General features: G+C 65.8%; 2 protein-coding genes across 4 annotated transcripts; one reads left to right on the forward strand and one right to left on the reverse strand.

Annotated features, from left to right (window-relative positions):
* The first annotated feature begins 2,136 nt into the window (after positions 1–2,136).
* Positions 2,137–16,525, forward strand: HELZ2 (helicase with zinc finger 2). The gene is made up of 20 exons (XM_042979928.1): positions 2,137–2,202; positions 3,245–4,345; positions 4,615–4,798; positions 4,875–4,982; positions 5,344–5,864; positions 5,963–6,604; positions 7,695–8,478; positions 8,774–8,849; positions 8,934–12,723; positions 12,882–12,988; positions 13,077–13,208; positions 13,294–13,455; positions 13,537–13,684; positions 13,791–13,907; positions 14,013–14,205; positions 14,369–14,503; positions 14,707–14,925; positions 15,062–15,218; positions 15,334–15,501; positions 15,864–16,525. The coding sequence occupies exons 2-20, from the start codon at positions 3,327–3,329 to the stop codon at positions 15,986–15,988; spliced, it is 8,787 nt and encodes a 2,928-aa protein (XP_042835862.1). The 5' UTR covers positions 2,137–2,202; positions 3,245–3,326; the 3' UTR covers positions 15,989–16,525.
* A 3,394-nt stretch (positions 16,526–19,919) lies between these two features.
* Positions 19,920–22,560, reverse strand: FNDC11 (fibronectin type III domain containing 11). 3 transcript variants are annotated; one of them, XM_042979929.1, is made up of 2 exons: positions 22,472–22,560; positions 19,920–21,035 (listed from the first exon to the last, which is right to left on the reverse strand). In XM_042979929.1, exon 2 carries the CDS (start codon positions 21,030–21,032, stop codon positions 20,031–20,033), a length of 1,002 nt encoding a protein of 333 aa, XP_042835863.1. In that variant the 5' UTR covers positions 21,033–21,035; positions 22,472–22,560; the 3' UTR covers positions 19,920–20,030. The 3 variants fall into 3 exon arrangements, with proteins under 3 accessions (XP_042835863.1, XP_042835864.1, XP_042835865.1); XM_042979930.1 differs by having other exon boundaries at positions 19,920–21,036; positions 22,447–22,540; XM_042979931.1 differs by lacking the exon at positions 22,472–22,560 and adding an exon at positions 21,556–22,439.
* Between the last annotated feature and the right edge of the window lie 1,703 nt (positions 22,561–24,263).

Genomic DNA, 24,263 nt, shown 5'->3' on the forward strand with positions numbered 1-24,263 from the left:
ACTTCCAGTGCTATGTTGGCTAGAAACGGTGACGGAAGGCATCCCTGTCTTGGTCCTGATCTTAGAAAAAAGGCTTTTAACTTTTCACCATTGAGTAGGATGTTAGCTGTGGGCTTGTCACATATGGTGTTCGTTATGCCAGGAACATTCCTCCCATTCCCGGTTTGTTGAGCATTTTTATCATGAAAGGATGCAGTGTTGTGTCACATGCAGAGAAGCATCTACTGAGACGACCATACGATTTTTATCCTTCCTTCTGTGAATGTGATGTATCACTTTTGTTGATTTGCTGATGTTGAGCCATCTTGCGTCCCAGGGATAAATCCCGCTTGGTCATGGTGGATGATCCTTTTAATGTGCTGTTGAGTTTGGTTTGCTAATATTTTGGTGAGAATGTCTGCATCTATGTTCATCAGGACAATTGGTCTTTGATTTTCTTTCATTGTGGTATCCATCCGGCTTTGGTACCAGGGTGAGTGTGGGCTTGTAACATGAGTTTGGGACTGTTTCCCTTCTTCAGTTTTTGTGACTCCTTCTTTGGCATAATCCTCCCTCCTCTTCTTGCTTGTTTGTGTTATGCTTTCCTTAATGAGTTAAAACGAGCACGTCTACCCCTGATTCTTCCTTGTATGTTTACTGAGATGGTATTAAATCCATACATAAGTTTAGGAAGGATTAATGTCTTTATGCGATGTTAAGTCCCTCATCCAAGAATGTGGTATTCTGGTCCAGTTTCTACGGTGTCTGTTGGGAACGTTTCAGTCTTCCTGCATATTTCTTGTTAAGCTCATCCCTGGGCCTTTTGTTGCCATTGCTTATGGAATATCTCCTCTATTTTGTCCTCTGACTTGACGCTTGTGTATGTCAAGTCTTCTGGTGTGATTGCTAATGGTGCAGCCGGCCGACTTCCTGACTGGCCGCTCCCAACACGACGCTGACCTTGGCTCCATAGAGGTGGGTTTCACTGAGGAACAATATTGCTGTATCAGGTCCCCATTGCTGTGTGAGGGATCACCCCCAGACTTCGTGACCTAAAACAACATTAAACGTCGGTTAGCTCATGGCTGGAAGTGGCTTAGCTGGTGGCTCACGCGTGGGGGCTCTCACGAGGCTGCACTCACCTGGAGGGTCTCCTCGCAGGGTGACTCACACACGTTCCCAACTACCGGTCCGGGTTGGGCGGGAGGCCTCCGTCCTTCTTGGCATGGGACTCTCCACAGGCCGCTGCTTGAGTGCCCCCACGCCGTGGAGGCTGGCTTCCCCCACAGTCGGCCTGAGAGCGGGGAGGAAGCACCGTGTACTGTGACGCGGCCTCAGTCGTCACACTGCTGCCATGGTTTAGCTCTCTTCATTGTTCAAGGAGACTCTACAGGGATATGAATCCAGGAAGCAAGGGTCCTTGGGGTCACGTCAGGTAATGGTGGGGGGATCGGGTGCTTTGCTAGCTGCTAGCTGCTGAACCTCAGCCAGTGACCACGGTGCCTGTTTCCTCAAGGGAGACCTGTTTCCCTCAAGGGAAAGTTGCGGGGTCAAATGCGATTAAGCTGCAAAATTCTCCTGACGCTTCCTGCGTCTAGAAGGGGGAAGCTCTCCCTCGGTCCTGGTGCTGGCATGGGCCAAACATGTCCTGAGTATTTTAAGGGGCTGGAGAGAACTCCAGAGTCATCGCCAGGTAAGAAGGCAGGTCCCCTCTAACCTAGACTGGATGGAGCCCTTTAGGAAAGGGTCACTGCCCCAGCCCTCAGCCCTCTCCCTGCAGGTGCGCTGTGGCTCAGGTCTCTGCTGCCGGGGTCAGTCAGCGGCCACCCACCCGGGGTTCTTGGGACCACCTTCCCCCTTTGCTCTGATTTCTCGTTTTCTGGTTTTCTCCACCCGCCCTCCCGCTCCCCGCCCCAGGGGACGGCTTGCCAACCTCGGAGGATCCCATCCTCCCCGAGCCCCAGGCGCCGCGCGGGTGGGCGGGTCTGTGCGCTCCGGACACCGGGACGTGAGGCGGGGGTCGCAGCCGCTCCGGGGCCTCACCGGGGGCGGGGAGACGAGCTGTCACTTGAGGGCGGTGCCGGGGGCGGGGTGGGGGGCGGTGAGGTAATTTCCGCGATGGGGCGTCAGCGCTTTGAGTCACCCTGGGGGCAGAATCGAAAGTGATCGCTTGGCGGGGCGGGGACGGTGCACCGGGCTGCGGGGAAGACAGGATCGCGGAGGGTGAGCGGGGGGCCGGGAGGGTGAACAGGGGGCTGGGGGCCGGGCCTGGGGTTTCCCCCGCCAGGTGGCGGCTGCCCAGTGCCCTCCAGGCTCCGGCTTTTGTGGGATCCCCGTGCGAGAGGGAGAGGAGGGGAGGCCGCACCCCGCCCGAGGGGGTGCTGGGGTGGTGAGGTGGTGGGGGGACCCAGAAGCTACCTCTGAGCCCCCAGCCCCGAGAAGCCGCGACACTGGCCGCCTGGGGAGGGGCCGTGATCTCTGGACCCCAAGTCCGGACCCCTTTAGGTCCTCCTATTTCTGAATATCCACCTGGCTCTGGGTTCTCACCCTGGTCCCTCTGGAGGTGGACTCAAGACTCACTTTGGAGTGGGGTGGGTTCTCCCGCTCAAGGCTGGGGCTGCAATCATTTCCTTTTAAAACGTCTTTGTGTTGTCCTCAAAGTTTCCTGTGAAAGTTCTAGATCCTGGGCATCCCTGTTTCCTCTGGGAGGAAAATGTGCCGTCCTGTCCTGTCCTGTCTGGCAGGGCCGGCCTCTGAAAGGTTCCGCCTGCCTCCGCCCCTGCCCCCACGGGGAGGAGCCCAGTCTCCCCTCGCAGGCAGGTGCAGGGTGCACCATCTCACAGAACAGGGAGGTGCTGTGTTCAGATGAGTCAGTGCTCCAGGAGCGAGCGTTTCAATACAAGGGCCCTAGCGGGAGGCTGCCGGGGAGCCCCAAGCCTCCAGGGGCCTCCAGAGCCTCTGCCAGCCTGCAGGGCTCCTGTCGCCGGGGCAACCTCCCTCCCACTGGCCAGCCAGCTGGCTCCTTTTGAGCAGGGCCCAGAGACCTTTCAGCAGGGGAGGGGTCTTGGTTGGGTCAAGGTCAATGGGGCCCAGCTCCTTGGACCTACCAGCCCTCTCCTCCCATCTGGGGGACGGGGTTCTCCCTGCTTCTGTTTCCTCTGCCCCTGCCTGACCGAGAGGCAGAGTGTGTCTGAGCCCCCACCTGGGCGCATGTGGACCTCCTGGCCTCGGGACCCGACCTTGCTCCCTGCTGCTCCCGTTCCAGACTCCTCCTCGTGAGCGAACAGCCCCAGACCGCCGGCTGAACCCGTGAGCCTCGGACGCCACCCCACAGAGCCAGGCCGGAGATGGCGTCCCCAGGGCCCGGCCCACCACCCAGCAGCTCGGCGGCCGCCAAGGAGCTGTCCCTGGCCAGGCTGTGCGCCCAGCTGGACCTGTGTCTGGGCTGCTCCCGGTGCACTCAGCGGCTCAACGAGAGCACCTACCTCCTGCGCAGGGTAGAGCACAGCTGTCGCCACGAGGTCCTGCTGGCCCGCTTCAAGCGAGCCACCAAGAAGCACGTCTGGCGCAAGGTGGACCGCCGGCCCAGCTTCCCGCGGCCTGCCCGCTACGAAGTGTGCCGCTACTACAGCCCGGGGCTGGGCTGCCGGCGCCACCACCACCAGTGCACGTTTGCCCGGAGCCCGGAGGAGGCGCTGGTCTGGACCTTCGAGCGCGAGCACGACGTCCGGCGCCTGTGGCTCAAGTGCGAGCTGCAGGGCAGCGGGGCCCAGGGCGACCCGCGCAGCCCGGCCGACGCCATCCGTGCCGAGTACGGCGGCCGCTTCCAGCTGCTCTGTGCCCACTGCTTCCAAGGCTGCCCGCCACGCCTCTGCCCCGTGGACCCCCAGGGGCGGTGCCCCCAGCACGGAGCCTGCCCTTCGCTCCTGAGCCACGTGAGCACCGAGGGCCGCCGCAGGCAGCAGGTCGTGGAGGTGCGGCCGCAGCCCCAGTACGGCCAGCCCCTGGCCTACTGCAGGTTCGTGGGGCGTGGGCGGCCCTGCCGGCACGGGGCGGCCCGCTGCCAGTACGCACACAGCGCCGTGGAGATGGCCGTGTGGGAGGCAGAGCAGCTGGACGGGCTCCAGAGGCGGGACCTGCTCTCGACCCCCGGCCCCGGCGGGGAGGAGCACACGGCTCCCCACCGCCAGCCCCCCGGAGCCAAGCTGTACTGCCGCGCCTGCCTGGTCACCTGCTGCTCCCAGGAGGCCTTTGAGAACCACTGCTCCTCCCTGGAGCACGCGTGGATGGTGGCCTTGGACCCGGCCGTGCCCTGGAAACACCGCAGCCCGCCTGCCGGGCTCTCCGAGTTTGAGCTCTGCCCGAAGTAAGGACCGTGCGGTAGGGGACGAACCCGCCTTTGACAGAAACCGGGGGGGTTCCTGTCCCCTCTGTGTTCCCTACCCGCTGACCCCCACCCCGGCCTCTGAGGCGTGGCTAAGGCAGGTCCATTCAGGCCTCTTCTCGTGGGCACGGGATGGAGGAGGTCCCCGTTCCTCCCCCAGCCCTGCCCCCAGGTGCCCCTCCCCCACCTCCAGGCCAGGATCTGGCGGCCAGGGCTCACACCCCTCTGCTTGCCGACCTCCCCTTCCCCAGATCCGACCTCTGTGAGTACGGGGACATCTGCACCAAGGCGCATTCGGACGAGGAGCTGCAGGAGTGGATCCAGCGGGCACAGAACGTGGAGCTGCGGGAGCAGGCCGCGTGGCAGGAGGGGCTGGTGCCTTACCAGGCGCGGCTGCTAGCCGAGTACCAGCACAGCAGCAGTGAGGTCCTCGTGGTAAGTGGGGCCTCGTGAGCGGGTGGGGCTCGTTGGGGCCAGAACGACCTGCCCACAGCCGGGCCTCTCCGTGCAGCTGGCCGGGGCCGTGGACGGCGTGTTCATCACCTGCAGCCAGCCCTTGGTGCATCAGGCCCAGGAGAAGAAAACGCAGCACAGCTGGATGTTCGACGTCCGCTCTGAGGTGAGGGGTCGGGGTTTGGGGTCTGAGCTGCCGCCTCGGACATCTCGCCCGTGTCTGTGATCCGGAGCACGAGCCTCAGCCGCTTGGGCCGAGCCCCGTGAGGGTTTTTTGGTGGGCTGTCCGGCACGGAGAACGAGGACCGGGCCGGTTACCACCTGCGCCCTGAGCATCCCGTGCTGCACCGTTACCTTGCTCGGCGTCCGTGGGGGCCGCCTGGGCCAGCTCGGTGACCCACTTGCAGAGGCGAACCCCGAGGTTCGGACGGGCCGAGCACCCCTCTGGGAGCACAGCAGGGTGGACTCTGGTCTCTGACCGCCGGGTGGGGTCCAGGGGCCACCTTGCCATCGAGTCCCTCCCCCAGGAGCCCCTGCTGCACGTGGCGCTGCTCAAGCAGGAGCTGGGAGCAGACTTCTCGCTGGTGGCGCCCTGCCTCCCGCCGGGCCGGCTCTACGCACGGGGCGAGCGCTTCCGCGTGCCGGCGGCCTCGCCGGCCAGGTTCCAGGTGGAGGTGCGCGTGCAGAGCACCTCCTTCGGCTCCTTCGAGCAGTGGGTGGTCTTCGACTTTGGCCGCAGGCCGGCGCTGCTGCGGAAGCTGGTGCTGCGGCTGGGCCAGGCGCAGGGCCCGGGGCTCCCGGGGGAGCCGGCACGCGGCCGCCCCGAGGTGCTGCAGCGCTGGCACGGCGGCAGCCGCCACGTGGTGCCTGGCGTGGAGCGGACCGCCGAGCAGGTGGCCCTGCTGGCCAAGTACAAGGTGCCTGACCTGGCCCTCGACTTCAGCCCCGGCGGCCTGGCCCCAGGTCCCATCTCCTGCACCAACTACCGGCAGAGGATGCACCAGTTTCTCTACGAGGAGGAAGCCGTTCGGCAGGAGCTGGTGGCCAAGTGAGTGTGGGCCGGCGGGCGGGCGGGCGGGCGGTGGCGCCGGGGCGTCGGCCGCAGAGCCGTGGCCCCGGCCGGCTGACCCCTGTCCTGCCCGCCAGGCTGAACTTCCGGGGCCCGGTGCCCCTGAGGACAGTACTGGAGACGCCGGCCCTGGGCATGGTCTTCCCGCCGCCGGGGGCCCTCTACGCCGAGGTGCCCACGCCCTCCCCTCTGACGCCAGACACAGACCAGGGCTTTCTGCTGAGCCGGGCGGTCCGCACCGCCCTGGTGGCCCCCGTGCCCGCCCCTGACGACACGGTGTTCGAAGCGCGGCTGGAGGCCCAGGCCGGCTCGGAGGGGGCGCTGTGGCTGCTGCTGCCGGCCCGCTGCTGCGCGGCCCTGGGTCTGCAGCCCGACACCAGCCCCGTCCTGGAGGTGCAGTTCCAGGCCGACCCGCTGACCTTCCGCTTCTGGCACCAGGCGGTGGACGCGCTGCCTGAGGAACGCCTGGTGCTGCCCCACCTGCCGGCCTGTGAGCTGCCGCGCCCCCTGCCCGCCCTGCCCGTGCTGCGCGGCAACCAGAAGCAGAAGTTGGCGGTGGCGTTCATCGCGGGCAGCAGCCCCAGGGGCGTGCGGCCCGTCGCCCCGCTGCTGCTCTACGGCCCTTTCGGCACCGGCAAGACTTACACGCTGGCCGTGGCCTCCCTGGAGGTCATCCGGCAGCCGCACACCAAGGTGCTCATCTGCACGCACACCAACAGGTGAGCCCGGAGCCTCCCCTGGGACCTGCCCGCCACCTGCTTCCTGGGCTGGGGCGAGGGCACCGCTGTGGGGGTGTCGCTGCAGGAGAAGGGGAGCCCGGGTTCTCAGGTTCCCTGGAGGTCCGGGCAGCTGGTTCCGGAGGAGACCTGCCGGGATTGCCTGGCGGAGCTTCCTCCTCTGGCTGCTCTGCGCATGCTGGGGGGAGGGGGGCGGGGGGGGAGCACGATGCAGCCCTTGGGCTGCGTCAGGGTCACTCCGATCCCTGGGACTCTCCCTGATAGCTGACTGGTCCTGGGCCGAAAGGGACAGGGGACGTTTGTGCTTCAGGCCCAGCACAGGGTGCCCCGGGGGTCAGGGTCTGCTGTTTGGGGGAGGGGCGGGTGCCTCCACAAAGGCCCCGAGCCAGAGAGAGCAGCGGGTAGGGGGTCCGGCATGGCCCATCTGGCACTTCCCCGGGGAGAGGGGGGCTCTGCTGTGGTCTTTCAGAGAAACACAGACTCTTGTCTCAGCTGTGATTGTCTCCCGCGGTCAGTATGGTTTTCTTAGCTCCCAACACTTCCTGCTGCTTGGGCAGAGCCCTCCCCGCCACCACTCCTCCCGGGGTGGGCCTGGGGGTCCCTGGGTCTCTGAGATGCCCCAGAGCTGTGACGCGTCCCCAGGACGCGCTGGCCTCAGGGCCCCTTCCAGCCACGCCCAACCTTACTGCTCGCCCACTGACAGCCACCTGGGAGCTGAGCTCAGGGCCAGCCGCAGCCTCTGGCCACCCTGGGCTGCCTCGGGCAGTGGCCCGGCTGTTCCCTTCTCTGCCTCTCTGCACGGCCAGCTCTTTCACCGCCCCCCCCCCCCCCCCACTCAGGAAGCCCTCCCTGACCACGTAGACCCTCTGTGCCGTTGCCGTCTCCCCTCGTCCGGCTCTGACCTTCCCTGTCTCTCTGTCTGTCTGTCCCCTCCACTGACGTTTACGCTCCGTGGGGGCAGGACACAGGTCTGTCTGCCTCTCTTGAATTCCTGGCATCCGGGCTGGGCTGGGCTCACTGTAGGTGTCTTAGCGGACGGCAGCTGAGGCCCCGTGGGCCCTTGTCCCCTCAGTGCGGCCGACATCTACATCGAGGAGCATTTCCATGGCCACGTCAGCAGCGGCCACCCTGAGGCCACCCCGCTGCGGGTGATGTACACGGACCGCCCGCCCAGCCAGACGGACGCGGCCACGCTGCGGTACTGCTGCCTGACGGAGGACGGCCGGGCCTTCCGCCTCCCAACGCGGGCGGAGCTGGAGAGGCACCGCATCGTCATCACCACCACCTCCCAGGCCCGCGAGCTCAGGGTGCCTGCCGGCTTCTTCTCGCACATCCTCATCGACGAGGCCGCCCAGATGCTGGAGTGCGAGGCCCTCACCCCGCTGCGCTACGCCACGCCCCGCACCCGCGTGGTGCTGGCCGGCGACCACATGCAGGTCGCGCCCAAGCTCTTCAGCGTGGCCCCGGCCCAGGCGGCCGGGCACACGCTGCTGTACCGCCTCTTCCAGCACTACCAGCAGGAGGCGCACGAGGTGGCCCGGCGCAGCCGCGTCATCTTCCACCAGAACTACCGCAGCACCGAGGCCATCCTCAGCTTCGTCTCGCGTCACTTCTACGTGGCCAAGGGCAGCCCCATCCACGCCAGTGGCAAGGTTCCTCGCCACCCCCAGCACTACCCGCTCGCGTTCTGCCACGTGGCGGGCAACCCTGAGCGTGACGTGTCAAGGACGTCCTGGCTCAACACAGCCGAGATTGCCCAGGTCATCGCCAAGGTGCAGGAGATCTATGCCTCCTGGCCCCACTGCTGGGGCCGCCGGGAGCAGAGGCACATCTGTGTGGTGTCCCACGGCGCCCAGGTAAGCCCCGGCCACCGGGACAGCCCCCCTTCCCCACTCCCGTCGGAGCAGCTCAGAGGAGGGGGGGGGGGTCCCTGTGTGGTCTGGGGGACCCGCGCGCCCCCGCCCCGGTGGGCCTTCTCAGCCTCTGCGAGGGTGGCCGTGGACTTAATCTTCCAGACACCATGTGATTGGTGCCAGGGCCGGGCGGCTCGAGGGCACCAGGGTGCGGGGGCCAGTGTCCCACCCTTGCCGGGGACCCTCACGGCACACAGAGCGCTCACCCGGGCCTGCTGCTCCGGCCGTGTGTCTCCAGGTGAGCGCGCTAAGGCAGGAGCTGAGGAAGAGGGACTTGGGCCAGGTGTCCGTGGGCAGCTTCGAGGTCCTGCCAGGTGGGTGCTGGGTGCTGGGGGCGGGGCGGGCAGGGCGGGGGGCCCCCCTCGAGCCCGGCCCGGCCTTACGGCACCCCCTCGCAGGGCGCGAGTTCCGGGTGGTGGTGCTGAGCACCGTGCACAGCCCGCACAGCCTGCGGAGCCCCGAGGCCCCTGCCCTGGGCTTCTTCACGGACGCCCGCGTGCTCAACACCGTCATGACCCGCGCCCAGTCCCAGCTGGTGGCTGTGGGGGACGCCGTGGCCCTCTGCTCCTTTGGGGCCTGCAGCAAGTTGTGGAAGAGCTTCATCTGCGAGTGTGTGAAACATCGCAGCGTCTGCCCCGAGGGCCTGTCGCTGGGGCACATCGAGCAGGCCGTGGTCCACAGGCGGCACTGGGCCCTCGGAGCGGAACCAATGCTGGCAGCTGTGGCGCAGGGCACTGTCCCCCAGGAGGGGGCAGCCGAGGGCCCAGCTACAGCGCGCACAGCCGTGGAAAAGGTGGAGCCAGGGGCGGTGGCCAAAGGCGGTACCTTCCTGTCCGGGACCACGGCGGCGGGAGACACGGCCACACAGGCGGCAGAGGCTGGGGATACGGCGTCGGGGTCTGCGGCCGGGGGGCGCCCAGCAGCGGGGGACACGGAGGTGGAGGACACGACATCAGCAGAGAGCTCAGCGAGGGGCGACGTGGCCCCCGGGGATGCGGGAGCAGGATGCATGGCCACGGAAGGCAGGGACCCCGAGGACCCTGAGGACTCCGAGTCCGACTTCTGGCCTGACAGCGAGCTCAACGCCGATGACTCCATCCTGCAGGAGCTCCTGGACGAAGGCCGGAACGTGGCGGTGACTGTCCGGGAAGATGGGCTTCTGGACACCGTGGCCAGGTCCGAGTCCCCGCACCAGGCCTGGGGGTACACGAACCTGCCGCGGGCCAAGCTGCGGAAACTTCTCCGCTCGCAGCCCGAGCTGTACCGCCACTGTGCCTTCGTGCAGGAGACCTTTGAGCGGGCAACGGCCGTCCCGCTGGACGGCGTGGACCCTGGCCCCATCCAGGTCAGGGGCCGCTTGCGCTGTGGGATGGCCTTCAGCGGGGACGAGGTGCTGGTGGAGGTCCTGGGTGGAGACAGAGGTGCCTCGGGGAGGCCGCAGGGCCGCGTGGTGGGCGTGCTGAAGAGGAAGCACCGGGAGCTGGCGTTCGTGTGCCGCATGGACGAGTGGGACCCCCGCATCATGACCCCCATTGACGGCTCCGTGACGAAGATCTTCGTGGCCGAGCTGAAAGACCCCCTGCGGGTGCCCATCCACCGCGTCCTGCAGGGCCGCGTGCAGCGCGTGGGGCACGAGCGGCTCACCGCCGAGGCGCGGAGCAGCCGGTTCTTCCGCGTGCGCATCGTCCTGTGGCGGCAGCGTTTCTACTACCCGCTGGGCATCGTCCTGGAGGTGCTGCCTGAGGCCAGCACCTGGGAGCGGGGCCTCCGCGTCCTGGACCTGGAGCACGGCCTGGGGGAGCCCCCGCCGGAGCCGGCCTCCGCCTGCAGGGCCTCGAAGAAGAAGCACCGGGCACCCGGCCGCCGGGAGGACTGCCGCGGCTTCCTGACCTTCACCGTGGACCCCCAGGGCGCCCGCTGCCTGGACGACGCCCTCAGCGTCCGAGATCTGGGCCCCAGGTACGAGGTGGCCGTGCACATCGCTGACGTGGCCAGCTCTGTCCCCAGGGACGGGGCCCTGGACGTGGAGGCCCGCAGGCGGGGCACCGCGTTCTACGCCCCCGACCGGGAGCCGGTGCCCATGCTGCCCGACGGCCTCTGCCAGGATGTGCTCAGCCTCCTGCCGGGCCAGGACCGCTTGGCCATCTCCCTCTTCCTCACCGTTGAGAAGGGCAGCGACCAGCTCAAAAGCCTGCGCTTCGCGCCCTCCGTGATCCGCTCTGACCGCCAGCTGTCGTACGAGGAGGCCGAGCGCGCGATCAAGAGGCACCCGGGTGCGGGCCGGGAGCTGCCGGCCCAGCTGGACTCCGTGGACGCCTGCGTCGTGGCCGCGTGCCACTTGTCCCGGGTGCTGCGCCGGCACCGCCTGCGGACGGACTCCCACTACGAGCAGCCGACCGAGGACTGCGCGCTGGGCTTCCGAGCGGCCCACGTCATGGTCAAAGAGTACATGATCCAGTTCAACAGCCTGGTGGCCGAGCTCCTGGTGAGCAGCGAGCGCACGCGGACGGTCACGCCGCTGCGCTGGCAGCCCGCGCCCAGCGACCGCCAGCTCGCGGCGCTGCGCGAGAAGCACGGGCAGCTGGTGCCCCTGTCGCTGCACCTCCGCCACCACCTGGGGGGCTGCGGTCCCCCCCCGCCGCGGCTCTACCTCCTGGCCTCCCTGTGGAGGCACGTCCAGCTCGCAGCCCGCGCCCACGACGGTGACCGCCTGGCGGACCTCGTCACCACGGACGACGTGCACCCGCCTCTGGCGCCCGTGGGCCTCGACCTCCGCAAGGCCCTGGGCCGCTCCGTGTTCGGCCGCTCCCGCGAGGGCGGCCGGCCGGTGGCCGGCCACTACGCGCTGCAGGTGGACTGCTACACGTGGGCCACCTCCCCCATCCGCAGGTACCTGGACGTGGTGCTGCAGCGGCTGATCCTGCTGGCGCTGGGCCACGGCGGCTCCGCCTACTCCGCCCGGGACATTGGCGGCCTGTGCCACGAGTTCAGCTACCGGCACGGGCGCGCCCAGAGCTACCAGCGCCGGGCCCGGAGCCTGCACCTGGCGGTACAGCTCAAGACCCAGTCGCGCAGCAAGCTGGGCTTCGTGGTGGACGTGGAGGCGGGCGCCCGCTGCTTCAAGCTGCTCTTCCCAGCCAACCGCGAGACCCTGCCCGACCCCTGCCCTGTCTTCTACCGCGCCCTGCAGCTGGCCGAGCACCCCGGCTGCCTGGCGAGGCGGCCGGGCCTGCGGCTTTCGTGGCGGCGCCGCGTCTACTCGGTGCAGGAGGGCAGGCCGTGCTCCCCGCCGCCCGGCACCCTGCTGGACCCGCACACCTGGCCTGTGGACGCCGACCTGTGGCAACAGCTGCTGCGGCTGGTGGAGGAGCAGCGGTGGCCCCAGGCGGCCGCCCTGGTGCAGGAGCGAGGTGCGGCGGAGCCCCGGCGGCGGGAGCTGGGGCGGGTGCGGCGGAGCCACTGCGGCCACTTTGTGGAGGTGGCCCGGGAGCTGGGCGCGGGGGACACGCTGCAGGTGCAGCTCGGCGCCAGCCTGCAGCGCGGGTTCCTGGCACCGACCCTGCAGCTGTGGACTGTGGCCCCTGGCCTCACCCTCTGCCTGGAGCACGTGGAGAGGCCAGGCGACTGCTTCTCGGGCCAGATGCCCCAGGCGGGGCGGGACCGGTGTTCGGACGTGGGCGAGCACTGCCGCGTGTGGGGGCCCTTCTGCTCCCTGGAGGCGGCCACCAGCGCGGTCTCGGAGAATGACTCGGTCACGCTGCAGCACGTGCGCATATCCTGGGAGCGCACGTCGCAGGGGCGGCTGCGGGGCGCCTTCTGCCTGGAAACCTCCTTCCTCAGCGAGCACTGTATCGACCTCAGCTTCAGGCACTGCTACCTGTGCGTCCGGCTCGAGGGGCTGCCGGCTGGGCCCGGTGCTGGACCCGGCCAGCCTCCCCCGGCCGCCCCGTCCTCCGGGCCCAGCAGCCTCGGGCCCTTCCTGAGCATCGACCCCGACACGTACACGTGGGTGGCCCACGGGCTGACAGAAGACTGGGACCTGAGAGAGAGCCAGGCGGACCGGCAGGAGATCCCCAAGCAGGTGCACTTCTCCATCCAGCACATGGCCATGGAGAGGGTTCCAGAAGAGGTGCTGAGGCCTGGCACCCCATTCACCATCGAGGTGTTGCCCAAGCAGCTTCCTGACATGTGAGTGGCCTCCACAGGGAGAGGCCGGTGGGTGGGGTGGGTGGGGAACACTCTGGGTTCCCTCGGCTGGTAGGGCGTAGCTGGTGGGGCTGCGGCCCCTCCCCAGGGGGAGTCCCGTGGAGGTTCCGGTGTCCACCCTCATTGCCACCTGCCCCCAGCCGCAAGGAAGAAGCCGTGTGTGGGCTGAAGGACGCGTCCCCGCTGGTCATCAGCATTGCCCTGGGCCAGCCCATCCCTCCGCACTGCCAGCAGACCCTCTGCCGGGGTAGGTCCCTCCGGCTTCCCCCATGTCCCTTCGTCGTGCCTGAGCCCTGCCCTGGGCCCCTGCTCAGGGAGGCCTGGCCCTTCTTTAGGGACCTACGGCAGGCTCCTGGAGAAACAGACGTTCGACCTCCCCGGAGGCCGCCACACGCTGAACCCCAGCCAGAATGGGGCCATCAGGGAGGCTCTGAAGAAGCAGTTCACTGTGATCCAGGGCCCTCCAGGTGGGGCTCACGCTGGTGGAGGTGCTGCTTCCGGCTGCCCGGGGCGGGCCCGGGGGACCCTGTTCATGGTGCCCTCTGCCCGCAGGCGCAGGGAAGACGGTGGTGGGCTTCCACATTGTGTTCTGGTTTCACAAGTCAAACGAGGAGCAGGTGGGGGCCTGTGCCCCGCCCAGTGAGGAGAAGCAGCCGGGGGGCCCCTGCATCTTGTACTGCGGCCCCTCTAACAAGTCGGTGGACGTCCTGGCAGGTGCGCTGGGCTGGTGGTGTGGGGGCTCTGCCTGGGGGTGCTGGCCCCGGGGAACGGTCCCTCATGCCCCGCTGCCCCCAGGACTGCTCCTGAGCAGGAGAACGGAGCTGAAGCCCCTTCGAGTGTACAGTGAGCAGGCGGAGGCTGCCGACTTCCCGATGCCGGGTGTGGGCGGCAGGCGTCTGCCCAAGAAGAGCCCTCGGGAGGGCAGTCCCAACCCGATGCTCAGGTGCGGCCTCTCCGCTGTCTGCCTGTGGGTGGAGGCAAAAGGCCCCACCATCCTGTCTCGGACAGGGGTTAACGCGGGGCTTCACGGATGTCCCCCCGCACCCCAGGAGCATCACCCTGCACCACAGGATCCGGCAGGCTTCCAACCCCTACGCACCAGACATCAGGGCGCTTGACGCCCGGCTGCAGAAAGGGGAGATCTTTTCCAAGGAGGATCTCAGCTGGTAAGCAGTTAGGGGCGTGGAGTCTGTCCTCTGCCGTGGAGGTGGCAGAGGGAGGGGGGAGGGGGAAACGGTGTCCCCGGATGACCACACGGTGACCGCACGCAGGTACAGGAATGTCCTGGGGAAGGCACGGAAGTTCGAGCTGGACCGGCACACAGTCATCCTGTGCACGTGCTCATGTGCGGCCCTGGCCGGCCTCAAGAAGCTCAACGTCCGGCAGATCCTTATCGACGAGGCCGGCATGGCCACAGAGCCTGAGACCCTCATCCCGCTGGTGAAGTTCTCGAAGGCTGAGAAGGTGAGTGAGGTGGGCGGGGAGCCGGAAGCCCCAGGCAGCCGTCCCTGGCGTGGTCTTTCGCCTACGAGGGCAGCACCGCAGGCATGGCCGAGTGGCCGCGGCCACGGAGCCGGGTACCTCTGGGTCTGGGGGTTGTCAGGACCACACCTGCCTGTCCCTCCAGGTGGTTCTTCTCGGGGACCACAAGCAGCTGCGGCCTGTGGTCAAGAATGAGCAGCTGCAAAATCTGGGGCTGGACCGGTCTCTCTTCGAGAGGTATCACACGGAGGCCTACATGTTGGACATACAGTACCGCATGGTAAGCCCGTCCCAGCCTCTGCCCCTCCCGCCCAAGATGTGACCCGAGGCCAGGGGTGCCACAGGTGCTGCTGCCCACACCCCTACCTCCTGTGTCCACCCTGGCCTTGTCCTGGGGCCACAGCAGGCCCCCCCGAGACCCCGGCCCTCGGCCCCAGGACAGCTGGACGGGGGACCTGCTCTGGCTTATGCCCTGCCTTGCAGCACGAGGGCATCTGTACCTTCCCGTCCATGGAGTTCTACAATGGGAAGCTGAAGACCTGGCAGGGCCTGAGGCGGCCACCCAGCATCCTAGGCCACATTGACAAGGAGAGCTGCCCTGTCATTTTTGGCCACGTGCAAGGCCATGAACAGAGCCTCCTGGTGTCCACAGACGAAGGGAATGAAAACTCCAAGGCCAACCTGGAGGAGGTAACAGAGGTGGTGAGTGTCGGTGAGGACTTTCCTGCTGCCCCTTGGTCACGGAGGGCTTCCTGGAGGAGGAGGCAGAGGAACCGAGGCAACAGGTGAGGCTCCGGTGCCCAGGGTTAGCTTCGACAACACCCTCTTGGTCCCTCAGGTCCGCATTGCCAAACAGATGACCCTGGGCAGGACAGTGGACCCCAAGGACATCGCAGTTCTCACTCCCTACAACGCTCAGGCTGCGGAGATCAGCAAGAGCCTCCTGCGGGAGGGTGTCGCTGGAGTGACTGTGTGCTCCATCTCCAAGAGCCAGGGTGAGGGTGGCTCTGGGGCAGGGGGCACGTGGGCCAGCGGGTCTCGAGGGAGGATGCAAGCAGCATGGTCAGCGGCAGCTGACAGGGGCCTCAGCATGCCTGCCCAACTGCGCAGGAAGCGAGTGGCGCTACGTGCTGGTGAGCACGGTCCGCACGTGCCAGGAAAGTGACCTGGACCAGCGGCCGACTAAGAGCTGGCTTAAGAAGTTCCTGGGCTTTGTTGTGGACCCCAACCAAGTGAACGTGGCCATCACCCGGGCCCAAGAGGGGCTCTGCCTCATCGGTGGGACAGCTTGGCTGGCGGAGGGCTGGGGCGGGGCTCCTCCCTGGGGGTGTGGCTGCTTGGCTGGGGGTGGGGAGGGCGGGGGCGGGGCTCCTCCCTGGGGGCGTGGCTGCTTGGCTGAGGTGAGAGGGCTGGGGCGGGGCTCCTCCCTGCGGGAGTGGCTGCTTGGCTGGGGACGCGGAGGGCTGGGGCGGGGCTCCTCCTGGGGGCGTGGCTTCTTGGGCGAGGTGGGGGGGCGGGGCGGGGCGGGGGCGGGGCTCCTCCCTGGGGTGGGGGTGGTGGCTGCTTGGCTGGGGGAGGGGAGGACTGGGGCGGGACCGGGGTCTACCATGGACTCGTCTCCCCTCTCCCCACCGCTGCAGGAGACCACCGCCTCCTGCGTTGTTGCCCTCTCTGGCGTAGATTCCTGGACTTCTGCGAGGCCCAGCGGAGCCTTGTGCCCGCCAACCAGGTGCGAGTTCGGAAGAGGCCAGCCGTGTCTCCCTGAAGAGCCCTCTCCATCTGCCCACCGCTCTCAAGCTGCCAGGACTTGGAGGAAAAGACCGTGCCCTCTTCTGAGGATTCCCTAGTCAGGCACCACTCAGGAGCATCCCATGTGCCTTCGGTGAGCACTGTGGCCACCCCGCCTATCGGACTGGGTTTCTGAGGCCAACTTCTGAGCAATAATCTCCTTCTGGAGTCTTGACCTCTCCCCAGGGCAGAGAGCAGGCCAGGCCCCACCATACCGATGTGCTGTGCGCCTGCACTGGGGAGGAAGAATCCCTCTCTCCCTGCCGAGCCTTGCATCTGGAAATCTGGTGACAGGGGACATCTCAGGGGTCAGGGGCTCGGGGAGGTCCTCTGGACCTTCTGGCGTTACTAGGAAGGCTTGGGGTCAGAAGGAAATCCTGCTGGGGCTACTTTTTGGTCTTTGAACACCATCCCTGAGACACTGGGCGCTGGCTGTGGAGCTCAGCTTTTCCTTTTTTCCCTTTCTCACTTCTTTCTTTTCTTTCTTTCTTCCTTCCTTTCCTCTTTCTTTCCTTTCTTTCTTCTCTTTCCCTCTTTTTTCTTTTTCTTTCCTTTCTTCCTTCCTTCCTTCCTTCCTTCCTTTCTTTCTTTCCTTTCTTTCCTTCCTTCCTTCCTTCCTTCCTTCTTTCCTTTCTTTCTTTCCCTTCTTTATTCTTTTTTCTTTTTCCTTCCTTCCTTCCTTCCATCCTTCCTTTCCTTCTTTCTCTCTCTCTTTCTTTAAAGTAAGCTCCATGCCTAATGTGGGGCTTGAACTCATGACCCTGAGAGTAAGAGTTGCCTGTTCTACCGAGTCAGCCAGGTGCCCCTATTTTCTATTTTTAAATAAACCAAAAACCAGTGTCTTTATTACTGGAACAAAGTCCTTCGCCCAAACGTAGGGCCAAGAGGCCTCCCTGGAAGAGAGGGCCTTTTCTCTGTCATCACTGCCCCACCTGACTGGGGCCCACAGCCCTGTGTCCTCTCAGGAGGAAGGGCAGAGCAGAACCAGATGCCCGCACGGCCCCGCCTATACTGGGCGGTACCCCTGTGGTGTGTGGGTGGGGCTGGGACTGAGCGCCCCCTGGATGGGCAGCCTTGTGCCTTCACCCTGAGCTTTCCTCCCCTTTACGACCTCAAGCCTGCTCCTGCTTCAGGGCCTTCAGGACAACCTGTGCTGAGAGTCTGTCTTTGCAAGGTTGAGGACCTTCACCTGCCTCTCAGGGTGTATTTATATCCTGCTTTTTCTGGAAACCTCTTGCCTCAATATCAGCCCTCACCTCAGGCCACCCCAGACCCCAGCACCCCCCCCCCCCCACTTCCACGGTCCCCACGGCCTGAGGGTTTGCTGCAAACAAGCCGCTTACTCTAGGAGGGGTGTGCCCTCTCTGTGGCCTTACTGAACCCTCGGCTGGCGGGGGAGGGGCAGGGGGGAGGATGTGTCTCTGCGTTCCGCGCTTTCTACAAATCCAATGTCTACATTCCAATTTTTATATCTTTTCTTTGGCTCTGTGTTATATGATTGAATAATAATTTTATTACAAAGACCACTCTGAAAGTTCTCTCTTCTGGGTGTTTGAGGTTTTACTGGGGGGCAAGGAGAGGTGGCCCCTCCTCTTGCGTCACAGGGTGGCTACCCAGTCTGTCAAGAGTTAGGAGCCCATTACAGCCAGATGCCGGACAAGCGAGCTCAGAGAAGCTGGCGTCGCCACGTCACAGCCCTCGGCCTGCCGGGAGGGTGGGGGGTGGGGGGTGGGGTGAGGGGGTGGCGTCTGTGCCAGAACGGAGGAGGCTGGGGCGGGGGGCGGCTGACTTGCTGAGGGTGGGCTACAGCCCCAAGCCGTGTCCAGGGAATTGGGGCAGGGCCTGCCTACTGAACTCTGACCCCGAGCAGGGCTGGCTTCACAGTCCAAGTCCAGAGTCCCCGCGGCTGCCAGTCCTGCTGGAGTCCTGCATGGTCCAGGCTCTGACCCTGGACCAACGCCCACCCCCTCCAGGCCAACTTGAGCTACTCAGGACTCGGCATGCTTGTGGCCGAGCCCCCAGAGCCACAGCACCAGCTGTGCGGAGGAAGGCACACCAGGGCCCTGGCCTCCCTAGATGCCAGCGTGGGTCTTGGCAGGGACTGGAAGTCACAGAGAATCAAAGAGAAAAGGAGTCTCTAAGGCCCGTGTGTTCACTGTGGGACTGCAGAGGGGCCACGCGGCCTTACCTGAAAGAGCAGCCATCCAGGCTCGGAGAAGTTTTCCTGGCTGGTGAAAAGCAGTTGAAAGGAGGATGGACAGGGGCCCCGAGGCAGGAAGTCAGAACCTCTCAGCCTGGAGTCAGGGAGGGCTTCGCAGAGGAGGGGTCGTTGACGACCCGAGGGCACGGGCAGCTGCGCCCAGAGGCAGCGCTCGCGAGCCCGGTGGCTGGTGGAGGGTCAGCCTCGTCCCAAGAAGAGTCGTGGTTTCGAGTTAGGGGCGATCTTGTTCGAGGCAGCGAACCCAGCGAGCCCGAGCTCAGAAAAAGCGCCTGGCCCTGTGTGCGGCCGTTCAAAGACTCGGGAACCCCAGGCCGGCGCGGTGCGGTCGTCTCAGAGCGGGGACCTGAGTGGGGCCGGCCTCTGTGTAGCTGCCTTCCTTGGTGAGGGCTGGAGGCACCCCCACCCAGCCCGCCTCCTTCTCGGTGGGACGGTGTGACCCCGCACAAACCCTGATCTCTGATCCCTGCCCCGTCCGCTCTACCCTGTGCCCTGCCTCACCACCCGCCATTTGCTAGGAGCACCCTGGCTCTGCCCGGAACACCCTCCAGCCCCCCACCCCCCGGAAGCCTTGGGATGACCAGACCCTGAGGAACATCCAGGAGTGTCCGCCCCATAGCCACATGATGTCACAGAGTGTGTGACAGTCTGACTTGAGCCCCTGGATGATGTGGGCCAGCACACCCATGCCTCAGCAGCACACAGTGGGTCAGCAACTGCGGACGCCTGGGAGGACCCACCCTACCTCTCAGAGAGCATGGCCTATGGCTGGGGGGCAGGTCCTGGGGCCTTTCCGGCCCAGTTGGGGGCCTGCTCTGTCCAAACCTGCCTCTGTCCAAACCACTTCTCTGCCAGTGGGGGAGAGAGTCCCTCCTCCTGGTCACCCTGCCCTATGTTCTCAGAGGGCCCACTGTCCTAGTGACCACCACGGCACGCGGGCGGGCAGCTCATGAGATGTCAGCGTCCCGACAGTCCCCCTCGGCCGTGACTCGTGGCGCTGGCCACCCTGGCCCCAGGCCCAGCCAAGCTGCGGCAGGAGCCAGACGCATTCGCCCGCCCCAAGCAGTGACCGGGAGGGAACGAGCTGTTGGCCACACTGGCGGTCAGATGGCCACACTGGTGGTCAGATGACCACACCGGAGGGCGAGGACAGACCATCGAGGCAACGATCTCACGGTTCGTGATTTCCAGCCCCACACTGGGCTCCGTGCTGACAGTGTGGAGCCTGCTTGGGATTCTCCTTCCCTCTCTCTGCCTCCCCGCTCTCAAAATAAATAAAACTTAACATATATTTTACAATAAAATAAAATAAAATGTCCTCTTGGCCTTGGTGCCAACTCCAGTGAAGCTGGGAGCAGTAGTATGGGGCATGGCTGCCCCCATCGAGATTACTGTACCCCCCTGGAGACGGGCCAAGGACACAGGAAAGGACGGGCAGAGCCGGGCTGTTGTGACAGAGCGGGAAGGAGAGATGTGGGAGCGGCTGGGCCCACGCGACAAAGCCCCGGAGAAGCTCTCCTTCACTGGCGGTGGTAGCCATCCGCTGGGGCGATGCTCCTTTCTCCAGGGGTCGGCTCTCCTGGAAGGTCCAGCCCCGGGCCCGACCCGGGAAAGGGGGCTGGAGCCTGGGGGGCCTGGGGCTGGAGGGGAGGCTGGCCGGAGTCCGAAGAAGCACTCACACGGCTGCCGCTGCCTCTAAAACGTAAGCAGGTTTGCTTCTTTAATGGTGTGTGTGTGTGTGTGTGTGTGTGTGTGTGTGTGTGTTTATACTCCTCTTCACTAGTGGATAAATATTAGAAAATCATCTCTCGGAAAGCGCGGTCAGGGGCGGGCCTGGCTTGCCCGGCCGACTGGGGGTGGGCCCTTTGGGGGGCCCCGGCCTGGTCTGCAGCGTGAGGCTGTCCCGCCAGGGCTCGTACACCAGCGTGTAGCTCTCGGCTCTCTTGACGGTGAACTTGTAGGAGCGGTTGGGCATCAGGTTGTGGATGTCGAAGGTGCAGGCGGCCACGGGGATGATGCCACACTGCGTGCACTCCTGCTGTGTCCGCGGGTCCAGCAGCTTGAAGCGGAGCTCAAACTGCTCCGGCGCCACCGGCTGGATGGTGGCAAACCACCGCAGGCTGACCCAGTCCCGGTGGGCCACCGACTCCTTCCGGTCGAACACGACGGGCATCTTGGTGCTCAGCATGAGCCGGATGTGCGGGATCTTGGCGGCACCGACGTCAGACACCAGGCGGTGCTTCATGTGCAGGCGCCCGGGCACCGTCATGGCCAGGAAGCTGTCCGTGACGGCCGCCAGGTCCGCCAGCCTGCGCTCCACCAGCCCCCAGCCCGCCAGGAAGGGCTGCGGGTCGGGTGAGCCCAGCAGGGCGCCCAGCTCGGCGCGGCCGCGGTCCAGCTGCTCCAGCAGGTCCGTGAGCAGGAGGAGCTGGATCTTGGTCTGGGCCGCGCCCACCTTCTTCATGCGCTGGAACTTCCAGGGGTCGATGAGCTGGAACGTGGCGGTGGGCAGCGGCAGCGGGTTCTGGTCGCCCGGGGCCAGGTGCTTGGGGAGGATCTCGAGGTAGTAGGAGCATTTCTTGAGCAGCTCCGTGCGGGCGTGGTGGCGCCTGAGCAGGTGGGGGCTCAGGTCGGAGGTCAGGAAGCCGCGCAGGGCGGTGCGGCGCTCCATGTAGGTCCTCCAGACCTCCGGTTCCAGCAGCCGCGCATCGTCAGCCTCCTCCGCCTCCTCCCGGTCCAGGAAGGACGGGGGACTGTCCAGCTTCGTCTCGTTCGGGCCCAGGCCCGTCACCTGGAAGCTCATTGTCTGGGAGCAGGGGCGGAGGGCGGGGTGTGAGCTGAACGCAGTTGGCCTCCGCCACCCGCCCAGGGGCTCGCTCAGGGCAGCGTTTGTGTGTGGGGGTGACTTCGGGCCCACTGCCCTCCCTACGGGGCCCCCTGTCCTCCCCTGGGCCGGGAGGAGGGGAGCTTGCGGGGAGAGCACGGCCCTCTGCAAAGAGGCCGATGGAGGGCCGGGCCGGCAGGCTGCAGGCGGGCATAAAGTTGGACACCGAGGGGCCGGCGCTCCACCGACGGTCAGTCGTGATGGCACAGGGAGGAGCTGACACAGTGAGCTCCGGGGCAGAAACCCCAGCCCACTGAGCAGCTGCGTGGCCTGGCCAAGGTCTCAGTTCCTCGTCTGAGGGGGTGAAGATGCTCCCTCGGGACAGTGGAGGGGCTGCGGTGTGATCCTGTGCGCGCCGCACCAGACTCCCCCTTGGGGACACCACTGGCCTGGACACCTTCCGTGCCCGGCTGCAGGTGCAGAGCACAGCGCCAGGGCTCACCCGGAGACAAGGCCAGTTGGTGGCTGGAGCCAGCGAGGGTGGCAGGGTGGCCCCAGCCTCAGCTCTGAGGGATAATCGCGCCGGCTCCTAGTTACCAAGTCCACGCTCTCTACCTTTGACGAGCTCACTGCACGCAAAACCCCTCAGAGTGGTAAGGTCCCCTGACCTCATCTCACAGATGGGGCCCCCGAGGCTGCAACGCTTCGGAGTTTGCTCTCAGTTCAGAGTTTGACCCCAGCCGTCAACTCCAGAGCCTGATTCTCCTTCTGTGCTACTCCTGCCTGGGTTCCCACCCCCGGGGGGGCCGTGGAGGGGCCGGTGCAGCTGTCCTTCCAGGACCGGGACACAAGGATTGGCCCTGCACGCTGGGGCTCTTTGGAGAAGGTGCCAGCGACCTGGCTGGCGTCCCGGGTCCCGGCCACCCCCAGGGCAGTGAGATAGCCGCTGGGTCAGCACCACGTGGGAGACCTCAGGTTGTCCCAAGGGTTGGATGAACTATGAAGAAAGCTCACAGGTTGAGTGACCTGCCCAAGGCCACACCTGCCAAGCGGCAGTGAGGTCGGGACCCAAGTCTGCCTCCCTCCCCAGAGGCCACCTTCCAGGGGCGCAGAAACGAGAGCAGGCCCTGGGCACCGCCAGAAAGGTACTGGGATGCAGCGAAGCGTGCCTCTAGCAATCCCAGCCCGAGTCCTGTTGGCCCCTGGGTCTGACCACCGGTTCAGGGATGCCTCCCAGGCTGTCAGTCGGAAAAGCGCCGCGGGGCTGCTTGTGAGTTCCGGGGAAGGGGCCGCTCTGCGCCCGGGGCCGGGCGCCCAGACCTACACCCTCCCGGGCCTTCCAGAAGCCCCCAGACACCTCCCCCAGCAACCTGCCCGCCTCCCCGGCCCGCGCCCAGCCTCTTGGCGCGCCCACTTGCCCTGCCTCCCGGAGCGGAGAGAACCACGCGGCTGACTGTGCGCCCAGCGCGCACCTCCGAGGCCCGCGGGTTGCCATGGGGACCGCGGGCCTTTGTGACGCCCCGCCCGTCTCACAGGGTGGAGCGGGAGCCCAGGGCCCAGGGGTGCGGTGAGACGTCGCCGGGGGGCGGGGGCGGGGGCGGGGGCGGGGCGCTCTCTGGTCTCAACACCCAGACAGGAGCCGCTGGTGTCAGCCTCCGGTCCCGCCCCCCACCATGGTCTCAGGTGCCAGGAACTATCTGGGGGCTTCGTTCCCTCCCTGAGGAACCTGGGGCAACGCGCCCTGCGCCCTGACTTGGGAACCACCTCGAGTGGCTATTCCGAAAGCCAAGCCTAAAGTAGGGTTCCCCGGAGAGGAGTAACTGAGGCTGGCCGTCCCTCTGCGAGTGCCCCTGTCCCAGAGTCCTGTGGACACAGTGCTCACGTGGGGCTGCCAGAGCCGGGGGGGGGGGGGGGGGGGGGGGAGGGGGAGTGCTAGTGGGGAAGAGGACTCCTGCTCGTGTCCCAGCCTGAGACCTGCTCCAGGAAGCCCTGGGAGGACCTGGGGGGAGCAGCAGTGACCTCGGAGTGAACACCTGTCACCGCAGGGAACAGCGCAGGGATCAGAGCAGCCTTTCCTGCGACAGCAGGCTTCCTCTCCCACCTCTGACAGTGCGGGGGTGCTGGCGCTGCTCATCTACCTGGGTTTGGACAAACGGGGTCTCCACAGTTCCAGGGAGCCTGTCAGAGGGGTTCTCAGCCCCCTCCGTGACCCCATCTGTAGCCCCCAGCTGGACTCAGGACCTCTGAGCTCTCTCAGCAAGCCTGGGGCCTCCCTCAGGCAGTAGTCAGTCTCAGACACCCAAGACACTCGTTGTACCCCTTTGGGAGAGGCGGGAGGGAGGGAGGGAGGCGGGGGAGGGAGGGATGCTCCCCGGGTCTCTGTCCTCGGGGGACGGGAGACGACAGAGGTGGGTCCAGAGCCTCCCTCCACTGCACCCCTCCCCTCCGGCTGACCCCACTCTTGCGAGGAGGCTCCCCTGGCTGGGCGTCCATCAGTTTATCCTCAGGCCCAGGCCTGGGTATGGCGCCCCCAGGAGGTCAGACCTGGAGGGGGGCCGGTGGGTGCGTTTCCGCCCTCCTCTCTCTGTTCTGGGCTTTCAGTAAATGCTAGCTGTTGGTGTTGTTATTCGGGGGTCTGAGGATTATTTGGATCATTTGGAAAGGGGGGTGCTGTCTGAAGGCTGAGGGGGAGGCTGGCACCGGAAGGGGGGCGGGGGAGGGAGACGCCCGGCCCCCGCAGAGGGGACAGAGACGCCCCTGCCCCCACCCTGTCCTGGGCATGTCTGGGACTTCTGCCGTCTCCTTGGTGTCCCACCCCCTTTTTTCTGTTTAACTTTAAAAAATTAGCCTCTTCTGTTTCTTTTCAAATTTCAATTTCAGTTCTAGTGAAGAATTAAACCCAGTTTTGAGAGAGTTGCAGATTCCCACGCAGTATAGCACAGTCCACATACTCTTGTCCCGTTCAGAACATCTTGTCACAAAGGGCCACCCAGGACAGTGACGGTGGCCCAACAAGAGCAGGACTGGTCCATCCCGCAGGGACCCTCACGTGGCCTTCTGCCACCACCCCAAGCCCTCCTTTCCCCAGCGACCACTAACGTCATCTCCATTTCTACAGCCGTGTCCTTTCCAGAATGCTGTGTAAGACAGCTGGATGCTTTTGGGGACTGGCTCCTTCGCTGGGCACATTTCCCTTCATCGCTGAGCGAC

The sequence above is a fragment of the Panthera tigris genome, chromosome A3 (assembly GCF_018350195.1).
Source record: "Panthera tigris isolate Pti1 chromosome A3, P.tigris_Pti1_mat1.1, whole genome shotgun sequence".
Lineage (NCBI taxonomy): Eukaryota > Metazoa > Chordata > Mammalia > Carnivora > Felidae > Panthera > Panthera tigris.